General features: G+C 37.6%; 1 protein-coding gene across 1 annotated transcript in view; it reads left to right on the top strand.

Annotated features, from left to right (window-relative positions):
- Window positions 1-2,004: 2,004 nt before the first annotated feature.
- The window catches only part of st3gal3a (ST3 beta-galactoside alpha-2,3-sialyltransferase 3a), a 30,616-nt gene continuing 20,558 nt past the window's right edge, over window positions 2,005-12,062 (top strand). The window contains exons 1-3 of the mRNA XM_082136231.1: window positions 2,005-2,138; window positions 5,957-6,049; window positions 9,906-10,000. Coding sequence (XP_081992357.1) covers window positions 6,030-6,049; window positions 9,906-10,000 — 115 coding nt within the window. The 5' untranslated portion in view covers window positions 2,005-2,138; window positions 5,957-6,029. The remainder of the gene's footprint in view (window positions 2,139-5,956; window positions 6,050-9,905; window positions 10,001-12,062) is intronic.

The following is a 12,062-nucleotide window of genomic DNA, read 5'->3' as shown; positions in this document are numbered from 1 at the left end:
AGACCGGCGTAAGGCAACACCTCTGCTATCACAGGCTCACTAATGCACCGGCCAGACGAGCATCATGAGCATTCACCTGTCCCAGAAACCCTGAGCTCTGCTTTCACTCTTTCTTTCTAAGGTTATTTGATCAAAAATGCCTTGACTTGTTTTTTTTTCCCAGGGTTTCGGTTTGTTGGAAAGCAACAAATCTCTGTAATATCCTTCTGCTTTGATCTTGCAACATGATGACATCACATCACTGTTCGCCATGGGTTATGAAACATTATTACTGGGTTCAGTGAACTATGCAGTATAATGTTGCTTGTCTGCAGCACTTGATCTTGTGCTTGATGGCACTCAGGCCTTTATAAATATGGCTTTATAAACATGATTTTTAATCTTTTTTTCATTTTATCAGCTTACGCAAGTTCATAAAGATGTTTTTTTAGTTCTGATTGCATTTCATACTTGTTATTCTGTTATGAAAAATGAAAATGCTCTTTTTATTCTCACACAGTAAATTCCAACACCAATCAATATTTCATGTCTTTTTAATGATTGTCGGACTGTACGTAGTTTCATTTAAATGGGACCTATTATGCCTCTTTTTACAAGATTTAATAGAAGTCTTAGCTATTCCCAGAATGTGTCTGTGAAGTTTCAGCTCAAAATACCCCACAGATCGTTTATTACACCATGCCCAAATGCCCCTTTTTGGGTGGAAGCAAAAAACACGTTGTTTTCGTGTGTGTCTCTTTGAAGGATTAGTTCACTCAAAAATGAAAATTGTCATTTACTCATCTTCATGTTGTTCCAAAGCTGTACGAATTTCTTTTTCTGTTGAACACAAAAGAAGATATTTTGAAGAATATGGGTACGTTTCGGTTCCCCACTGACTTCCATAGAAGGAAAAAGAGGAAGTCAATGGTGCACCACCACTTTTTTTTTCACGTTTTTTTTATTTTGGGTGAACTATCCCTTTAAATGCAAATGAGCTGCTGCTGATTATGGTAGGAAATTTACAAAATATCTTCATGGAACATGATCTTTACTTTAATATCCTAATGATTTTTGGCATAAAAGAAAAATCGATAATTTTGGCCCATACAATGTATTGTTGGCTATTGCCACAAATATACCCTGACTGGTTTTGTGGTCCAGGGTCACATATAACAAAAGGAGTGGTTGGATTTTTACCATTATTGGGTGAGTGGCGACATACATCTGTTCAAACACCATGCAAAAGTGAATTTTGCATAATAGGTCCCCTTTAAAGTTTATAAAGTGTTTGGCCAGAAACATACTTAATAAGTACGCAAATGTTTGACCAATGCTTTGCAAGTGCACATTCCTGGTGTAGATACTTAATTCAGTTGTCATGTGACATCACACCCTTATAGCAATGGCCACTGGAGGGCAAAACAAGGCTTTCCTTCATTCATTTTGTACTAAGTACTAAATACTAAGTATTTTGTAGTCAGAAATTAAAAGTCCAAATTCTATAAATAAACATATAAATAAAGCTTTAACCAGCTATCTAATCAAGATTCTTCTAAAACTATTGCTCTACTAAGGCTATGCGTACTTGCATTGTGCAAACAAATGTGCTCTGCAGTGTTTGCTTTTACGCTTTTGCTTCCTAGCTATTCAGAGTAAATGCAGATAGCCAATGCGGTTTAGCTGAAGATACATATTAAATTGTGTGTTAATATTGTTTTTTTGTGCTTCTAACTGTCAAACGCACCGCCTATGTTGGTCTATACAGAGAAAGCAGCCTCTCACATCTCTTTCTGTTTAACTACAAGAGTAATCTCTCTCTTTCCTTAACAACAGAGATTAATTTCTGCCATAATATTTCCGTCCCTTCCTATTGGCTTTAACACTCTCTCTCTCTCTCTCTCTCTCTCTCTCTCTCTCTCTCTCTCTCTCTCTCTCTCACTCTCTCTCACTCTCTCTCACTCTCTCTCTCTCTCTCTCTCTCTCTCTCTCTCTCTCTCGCTCTCTCTCGCTCTCTCTCGCTCTCTCTCTCTCTCTCTCTCTCTCTCTCTCTCTCTCTCTCTCTCTCTCTCTCAGGGTTATAAACTGTTGATTTATTATATTTCTCTCTCTTTAGAGTACGACAAGCAGGGGTTTGTTACCAAGCTCGACAGAAAACTGTAAGTAACACATTGAGTGTGTGGGATCTACATGAGCGTAAGGTTCTGTTCCAAAACCGAGTGAGTTTTCTACATAGGCAGCATGTCTACACACACTCCCAACCAGAAAAGTTATTTAGAGCTATTTAAAATAGCATCACATATTTCCCAGGCAATCCCATAAAATCTGCTCAAACAGAAAATCTATGGAGTCAATATAGGGCCATATATATCTGCAAAATAAAACAATGTTTTGCAAAAAAAAAAAATGTTTTGCAAAAAAAAAAATGTTTTGCAAATAAAAATAAGAGTATTGAGATTTTTTTTTGCTTTTTTGCAAGTAAAAAAAAAATTATTGCAAAAGAAAAGTTAACCACTGAGAGAAAAAATAAAGTTTAGCAAAGTAAAACTTCAGCAGCATTGACTTTGCAACACATATTTCCCTTTGCGCCGCTCCTTTAAATCCGCGTTTCAGTCATCTGTGCCTCTGCGGCGCAAGCTTTCCTTTGCGCTTCATTTTTCTTTGCGCCTCGCTTTGTGTCCCTGATTTGACGTGGGGGGAGGGGTCAAGAGGTTGGGGTGTGTACAAGGGACGAAGGCGCGTCCCTCTCGTAACGTCATCAGCGCGAGCCCCAGACCGACTGGATCGATCGAAATGGCGGAGCAGAGACATGTGAGGCTGCGTTCCAGTCCACTTTTAGACACGCACTTGCGAACTTCCCTAAGCACTTCCCCTTGGGGGAATCCCTGCCGCCATTTTGAAGTGCGTTCCACTTCGTGAAGTGGACGAGGGAAGTTTATATGGACAGACCCTCGTTCCCTCGATTTTGACCGAGGGAGCGAGTCTGCTTCAATGTACACTTCAGGCACCTATATGTCCCACAATGCAGTAAGATTGTGACGTCACCACATATCTCATCTAATCACCACCACAACAGACAACTCTTATGATATATTAATAATATATATTTTTAATTTAAAACAACCCAAACACACCTATAAACATTTGGATGCTGCATTAAACAAATTCTTAAAGGGAAACAAAATGTAAATAATAAATCAACTCCACAGCTGATTCCAAGTGATCAAGGGCTTAGGACGTTCCATTTCAGCCCATTGCAGTTTCCGCCAGTAGTGAGCACTCGCAATGACGTACATCCGAGTGAACGAGACGGAGGGAAGTTAGCGAGTGAAGGGCATGACAATTTTGGACTGGAACGCAGCCCGGGTGATGGATCACGTATGTATTATTGACAATAATAGTCTGGGGCTCGCGCTGATGACGTTACGAGAGGGACGCGCCTTCGTCCCTTGTACACACCCCAACCTCTTGACCCCTCCCCCCACGTCAAATCAGGGACACAAAGCGAGGCGCAAAGAAAAATGAAGCGCAAAGGAAAGCTTGCGCCGCAGAGGCACAGATGACTGAAACGCGGATTTAAAGGAGCGGCGCAAAGGGAAATATGTGTTGCAAAGTCAATGCTGCTGAAGTTTTACTTTGCTAAACTTTATTTTTTCTCTCAGTGGTTAACTTTTCTTTTGCAATAATTTTTTTTTTACTTGCAAAAAAGCAAAAAAAATTCTCAATACTCTTATTTTTATTTGCAAAACATTTTTTTTTTTTGCAAAACATTTTTTTTTGTTTGCAAAACATTGTTTTATTTTGCAGATATATATGGCCCTATATTGACTCCATAAAAATCCATTGGTTTTACATCAAATTTTTTATTTTTTTATTTTTTAGGTCTAATTTAAATGGACTATTTCACCCAAAATTTGTATGAAATGTATTTTTATGCATCTTTTTTTTTTTTATCACAGCCACAGTTCAAATGTTTATATTTCAACAACGAACTGGAGTAGAAACATAATCAATGCAATTTAAATCTTTATTTACAACTCAGTTTTTACTTGAGTGTTGATTTATTAAATAAATTTGATTGATTAAATATTTGATTATTAAACTGAAAAAAAGTGCTTCATTAGTAATAAATGCTCATGTGGTAACTATAATGTGCTAACTATAACATATGATGCTTACATGTTTCATATAATCATTTGTGGAGTTCAGGTTACAAAGTAATGACAAGTAATTCAAGCCTGTGTGTTTTAACATACACTTGAACTCATGAAGATGCGCTATTTATATGACACACAGAATTGTCTATGAAGAGTTTTCCAAAACATTTCATTTCAGTTAGTTATGATGTTGCCTTAGAAGTCAGCTCCCTATATAGGGCAAGACTGCTCACTAGGTTTTGCAACAGATCTTTAAAGTATGCATGTATGTTTGAGTTCACTTTGGCCTGTACTGTCCAGCAATTTGTCTCTCTTAATAACTTGGCCTGTTGTTTATTTGAGCTTTACTTTGGAAGGATAATTAATGGCGCCCTAAAGCATTTTTAAAGAATGATGTCTTGGCTCTCATCCAGCCTTGTCTGCTTTAACAGTCCTGATTGTATCTATATGGGAGGTCCGTTTACCCGAAATAAAACATGGCTCGACCTCTCTTATTACCATTAACGCCCACCTGTATAAATGGCACTGTCAACAGGTCATCTTTATGTGTCCAGCACTCTCAGTATTGATGTAAACTTACTAGAAAGTTTCCATTTGCCGGCCTGTGAATTAGTGGGTTTATATACTGGCGCTTATGTAAAATAAACGACTCCTCAAACAGGTTGTCATGTCGTCGAGCAAGCTTATTCGCTGTACATCCCCCTTCTCTCCAGACCCCGAAGCATATAGGAAGATTCATCTGAGAGTTTCGTTTTATGGATGTTAATATGACCAATATGAAGCTGATTCATTCCCAGGAAAATTCATTATCTTAAAAATAAATATGCTCTGGAGCATTTTAAATTAATTCCCCTGATTTTTCTAAGGAATTAAATGTTATGTTCATTTAACTTGCAACCATCTATGGACCTCAGATTTCAGATTTCACAAAATGATGTGGTTTTGATAACTAGGACCAGTTTTTTACACTACTGTTTAAAAGTTTGAGTTCGGTAAGATTTTTTATGTTTTTTGGGAGGAAATTGGCATTTATTTGATCAAAAATACAGTAAAAACATTAATATTGTATAGTATTATTAAAATTTTAAATGACTTTTTACTTTTTCAGCATCATTCCTCCAGTCTTCAGTGTCACATGATCCTTCAGAGATCATTATAATATGCTGATTAAACCGTGATCAGGATTCTTTAATGAATAGAAAGTCTTTACTGTCACTTTTGATCAATGTAATGCACCCTTGCTGAATAAAAACATTATTATTATTATTATTATTATTTTTAATCGTGAAGCCCTAAACTTTTGAATAGTACTAGTTAGTTCTTGTTGGGAAATACAACCCTCCTGTCACTTTGGATATTTTGATGGCCACACAAATATTTGGACACTTAAGTCATGCATTTATTGTGATTAAAGACGGCACAAGCTCAATTCACAAAAGAAAGTTTGTTAGATTTAAAGTGGCAAAGGACTGAATGTAGTGTTGAAAATGAAGACGCATAGTATTGTGACACTGTGGCTGTGAACTGTTAGAGGTATGAGGTGATACACGCTCATATGTGTGATGAACTGCACAAAACCCTCTGTGTGAGCTTGTGAAGAACTGACCTCATACATCCACTACATGAGCAACATCTCGTTACGATTGCCACTTCCTGTGACATTTTACTATGCAATGACATTCACATTTTAAGAGTGACAGAGGGGTCCAAATATTTTTGGTGCCACCATATGCCTGATCATAAAGGTTCAAGGATTTGCTGTTTTTATCCTCTTATCTTGTCCTTTGCATTCAAGTTGTTCTTCTGTCGTTGGTTCACAGGCCCCTGGAGCTGCAGTATAAATACGGTAACCTCAGTAAAGGAGAGTGTAAACCGGGTTATACAGAGGCCAAGATGACATTAATCTATCCAAAGTAAGCTGATCTCACCATACATTTTGAAAAACAGGAAGTTCACAATATCAGATATATTATATTATATTATTATAAATGCGCATGCAGACACGCACCTCGTTCTTCTGCTATTAACAAAATAGTTTAGACTAAGATGAATAACTTTAAGTTCTGAAACATGAAAGTGAAAAAAGTCATGTTGACCTTTCTGAGAAATTGCAAGATTTTTGTATTGGTTCTGCACCGGCAATGCTGGTCAGTTACTGGTTATTGTTGCAGATAAACCATGAAATCATCTTGAAAGAGGCCAGAACAATTCTTACACTGGTAACCAGCGATGCAATGGTTTTCAGGGGTGAGAACAAAGACAGACACTTATCACAGTTTTTTTTTGTGTGTGTAAGACTTGTCCTTTCTTTTTATAAGCATTACTGTATTTGTGTTGTGTAGTTTGTTTTAAACCCATTACACCGTGAGGATGTTTTGCCATGCAATGCTCTGGAGAGGAGCTCAGAGTGGCATAAATGAAATATTTCTTTCCCTTTTAAATAATTTAGTGTTTGAGAAGATTCCCCACAGTGAATGCTCTTTATGTGTTGATTTAAGGCATATTTCACTCCACAGAGCGCATCACTAGCATCAGGATCTTTTTTTGGGTGTGCTGTGCTCCTCTGGGCTCCCAGTGCGTGAGAGAGCGGCGCTTCTGATACACACGACTGACACGCAAAGGTTTCGGTTTGCCGCAAGAGCCTCTGAGATTAATATAAACCGCGGTTTATGGATCATCTGAATCCTTCCAGGACTCTAGACTCCTTTGAGGCTGAATTTGAGAGCATACGAACAGTGTCAGATCTAGAAAGGAAACGTCTTTGCTGGTTCTGCAGTTAAAAAGTCTGAATTGACATTATTTGTTTTCTGGTTCCTGGTCCAGGTCATGAAAACGCATAAAAACGTCAAATTATTTCCATGTTTTTTGTGACAAAATTACGTTTTATTATTACTCTCTCTCTCCTGCTCATACAGTACAGACACACACTCACACAGAAATGTGTTGTCAGCGCTGCTCTGATGATTTTATCAGAAAAATAGTAAAGCTACATGACATTTGTGACCCTGGACCACAAGATAAATTGAGATTTATACATCACTCGGAAGCTTAATAAATAAGCTTTCCATTGATGTATGGTTTGTTAGGATAGGACAATATTTGGCCGAGATACAACTATTGAAAATCTGGAATCTGAGGGGCGCAAAAAAATCAAAACATAGAGAAAATCTCCTTTAAAGTTGTTCATTTATGTTCACGATTGTGCTGCATTCACTCACAAAAATATATGTTTTATATATTTACGGTAGGAAATTTACAAAATATCTTGATTGAACATGATCTTTACTTCATATCCTAATGATTTTTGGCATAAAAGAAAAAGTGAAAATTTTGACCCACACAATGTATTTGTTGGCTATTGCTACAAATATACCAGTGCGACTCGTGACTGGTTTATGATCCAGGGTCACATTTCTCACTAGTGAGGTGTTAACTGCGCTGTTCTTGAAGCTGATAAACGTACAGTTTTGCTACTAGTAGAGACGCTGCTGTCGAACACTGTTGAGAGACGCACACACTCGGGTATTTGTCTGCTATCAATTCAGGTTTTGGAATTGGCAACGGAGGCGTGGGATGAGATGCGTAAGAAATTAGTCTTACAAACAAGAACGTTTTACGGACTAAAGCCTGACAAATGTCTTGAAAAACAATATCTGAACAATGTCTTGAGGTGTGGTAACCGTAGTAAAAGCGGAGTAATTGACTCTGGTCTGTTGAACAGTAAGTACATATACTAACGTGTCACCGCGTCACCTTAAAATAGTGTTACCAAGTTATAATCATCTTTAATGGTATAACAAACATCTTAATGATGATTTTAAGAGGTCTTAAATTTGGAGATGGAAAAACAGGAATTGCGATATGGCTTAATGTGATTATTAAACTTCAAAAGTATGATTTCATCCTAAATAATATGAGTGCTGCATATTTCAAAGTAGAAAAAATAGCACTTGTTGCATGTTCTACATACTTTATGGTGTTTATATTGTAAAATGTTGGACAATTTTACAACATTTTGGTTGTACTTGGTTGTAAGAGTACATAGCAGCATGCAATAATAAAGCGTAGACATTTCAAAATAAGAGTCCATGTGAATCTCAAGCTTGTTTATAAATAAAAGTCCTGCAAGTCACTGGAGGGAAAGACGGCGTAATTTAACACATTATTCAACAAGTAGATTTGACTAGTATCGGCACAATAATCATTTTATTCAAGTTTATATATACCTCAAAAAATATATATGGATAGAAATATTTTGCTTGTAAATGTCTCCTTGTGTCCCTTTAAGGACAAACACATTATTTGATACATTTTCATTGCGCTCCTGAATTTTTCAACTTGGGAGGAAAAAAGTAAAGTCAAGCCCTGAAGAAACACTCTCTGTCCGCTTTGTTGTATGTTGTGAGCAGGTCAAACCTACATCTGAGGAAGTTGAAACACCTGCTGAAACCTTCATTTTCAACATTAGTTCTGTGAAAATATGGCCCTTAAACGAGGAAAAAAAAGAAGAGTGGAATATGTGCAGGAATAATAAGCGATATGAAACTCACCCTGAACAGACTTTCATTTCAAAACAGACTTTTTATCACTCTTAAAACTAGACTTGATCAAGTGGTCTACACCAGATGTCGTACGGGTCGCACAAGTTTGACCCATGCTTTTTTGCTTAAAGGTGAAGACCCAACTTTATGCATGTTTTGTAAGATTCGCTAATCTGTTTCCTTATTGTCCCGGACTTAATACAAGCAGAATGCTATTTTATTTTATTGTATTTATATGATATTTTTTATTTTTGCAATTAAATTTTTACCATGAAAATAGCTTTGAATGCTGACATGGCAGTAAATAAAATAGTCTGAAATCTGGCCTTCATTATAGCATGAATGGTTTAGGCGTCTTGAATGCGGTAATCCTGATACTCATGAAGGGTCGGTTCACTAACTTTTCTCACGAGCGTCGTACGCTTTTGGAAGTTGGAGCCGGTGAGAAACAGCGGGAGTGTGTGTCACCTTCACTTAGGCGGCTGGGCTGTGAAGAAGCGCAGAGTATTGTGGTCATGGGAACTGGAGTACAGCGCACCACCTGTGTCATTAGCACATTACACCAGGGGTCGGGCAGCTGCGGACGACGTGACGGACGTGTTCAGGTGCTGTTTTGTCAGCCAGTGAAATGTTCAGCGTAGTTTGGGCTGTGGATAGTTGTATCAGGTGGACGATGTTGACCAAAATCAGGGCGTTTCTCCATGAAATACAGCTTTGCCAGGTGGTGTTTGTGTCTGGAAAGCGAGATTAGCTGTATAAATGATTGTAGGTGTAGGTTCACAGAACAATAAAGCCAATTATTTTTGACCTGGTCTCATGATGCAGTTTTTCTTATATTCCTTCTATATTCTCTTCTTAGGGAAGTGTAATATTGCTTAAATAACCTGTATATTGTGTAGTTAACTACTTTTCAGAAGTGTATCTTAGTGTCTGTAGATGATGAGTATCTTGGCGAGCTCAGCTCCTTATAAGTCTTTGCTTGTTTTGAGAAAAGGTCAAGTTTAGGCTGGACTTCTTCAGACATTCCAGGGCTCATCTCTTACGAACTGATAAACACACTGGTAGCCAGTGGATTATGGGTTATGCGAGCCCCATAATCCTATCAAATATTCCACCGGTTATCGGTATCGCACCCCTTTTCTCATGTGGGCTGTGGAGTGATTAGTGTGAGACTCGTGCTTGTTTTAACTTGTTTTCTCTCTCTTTGTCTTTTTATTTGTTCTTTTAGGTTTTTAAAACCAGCTCCCATGTTCCTTGATCCGAATTTTAAGCGGCTATCAAAGATCAGCTTTTACCCGCCTCCTTTTGGAGTGAGAACACAAGGTATTTCTTTCTTTGTTTAAAATCAGTTTTTATGATAAGGGTTATGATAATGATCCTTGATTTATCAGGATGTCTTCTACACTCCTGCTGTACATCGTCGTTCTGAACTTGAAGCCATTATATTATTATATTATGGTTTATTGTAGGGCTGCACGATTATGACAAAAATTATAACTGTCAATTATTCCCTTGACATTGTAATTGCGATTATTAACTACAATTATCATAATTTACATTGAATGATGTTTTGAATAGCTTTATGTAGGGATGCACCGAAATTTCGGCTGCCGAAAATGGCATTATCGGTTTCGGGCCGAAATAAAAAAAACAGCCGAAAACGTAAACCGAAAATGAATGTCACCCGCCCCTCCCATCCGTGTGCGAGCGCTTAGGTTTCACTCACGGTCGAGCTGTTATCACGCATCTGCCTATCAAAGTTTAAGCATGTCAGCGGTATGGAAGTATTTTAAAGTTTCAGATGAGGACACTAAAGTTGCAATATGTAACATTTGTTCTGCAAAAATCTCAAGAGGGGGTGCGGTGCCAAAGAACTTTTCGACAACAGGTTTGATACACCACCTAAAATCACAACATCCAATTGAACATAGAGTACCGCAAAACAACATTGGTTAAAAGTACCCCAACTACATCACAAATACCCTCGGTGGCCACACTCTTTGAAAAGACTAAGAAATTTGCAGATGATAGTGACACAATGATGAACAAGTAACAATAATATTCATAATAACATCGTTTTACTGAATAACTGAATAATTTACTGAATTTACTGAATAATTAAGTAAACCTAATTTCTTATCTTTGTAAAGAAACCTTATTGCTGAACTGGCTACTCTCTGCTGTCTCAGACGACGACATCACTTCCTGTCGGCCACCGTAACTTCTGTTGGGTGCAATTCGCAACCTCACCACTAGATGCCTCTAAATATTACACACTGCACCTTTAAAATAAGCTGTAGAAAGACAAACAAATACACATCTTAAGCACACAGAAAAATGTAAGTGATTTAATTTTTTTTACGATTACATAATTTTGGCACCCGTAATTGTAATTGTAATCGCGTAAATTCATCTCTGGCCTTGAGGGTTTGTGTGTAATTACCTTCCAGCACTGATTAAATCACAAACGAGCTCGTTAAGTGATGAGTTTTCCTCAGTTTAGCTGCTTTGGCAGATGGTGTGGGATGTTAAGAACAAAACTGTCAGCGTCTCTTCATCCACTCTGCTGACATTTCTCAAGCCGTGCCTTTCAGCAGAAACACTTATGTGTGAATTACGTGTGTGTGTGTGTGTGTGTGTGTGGGAATTACTGCTGTCTAGTGTGCTCTAATGTGATGTTGAGATGCTTTTGAACAGACTCCTTAAACTTTGTGTGCTGCAGACGTGAATGATACCTTAAAAAGCATGGCTTTTTCAGGAAATGTGTGCTATTACTTTTCCAAGTGATCTAGGCAGGCGGACTAATAAAATGATCTAAAAATGACGCGGATCAGTGGTTTTGTTGTTGTGGACTTCACATTCAAATCCTGCTCTATTATCTTTAGCATAAAGAGCTTGTTTCCCGGTGGAAGGCCTTTCGGTTTGACTAAAAATAGAACAATGGGGATTGTGCAGAAGATAAATGGCTTTTTAAACTTGGGGGGTTTTCCTCATTCTTGAGTGTGTGTGATGTAGGATCTTTCCCAGGAGGCCACAGCCATTGTTCATGTTAGCGTGAGACTGTGCCGCTTTAGAAATGTCCCTTTTAATGTAATCCCACATTCACACATAGATCTTCAACCCTAAATGGCATGTACGACTAGATTAATATTGTCTTAAATAATACTGCATAAACATAGTATGCAAAAAGTGCTCAGGAAGAAGGGATGGTGAAGGTATGATTAATATTGAATCATATTATGCATAATTTTAAATTTAAGTGGAAAAGATTGCGCTAATGTTTGGAAACAGCTCATTTCACCACAACACACATTGAGTAATTTTCTGATTTTCAACACGTATGTGTCACAATATAGTTATTTCTCATACGAGAATTTGATTTAGC

The sequence above is a fragment of the Leuciscus leuciscus genome (genome assembly GCF_965113295.1).
Source record: "Leuciscus leuciscus genome assembly, chromosome: 14".
NCBI lineage: Eukaryota > Metazoa > Chordata > Actinopteri > Cypriniformes > Leuciscidae > Leuciscus > Leuciscus leuciscus.
The sequence above is the reverse complement of the archived record's forward strand: the minus strand, read 5'-3'. Positions and strand labels throughout refer to the sequence as shown.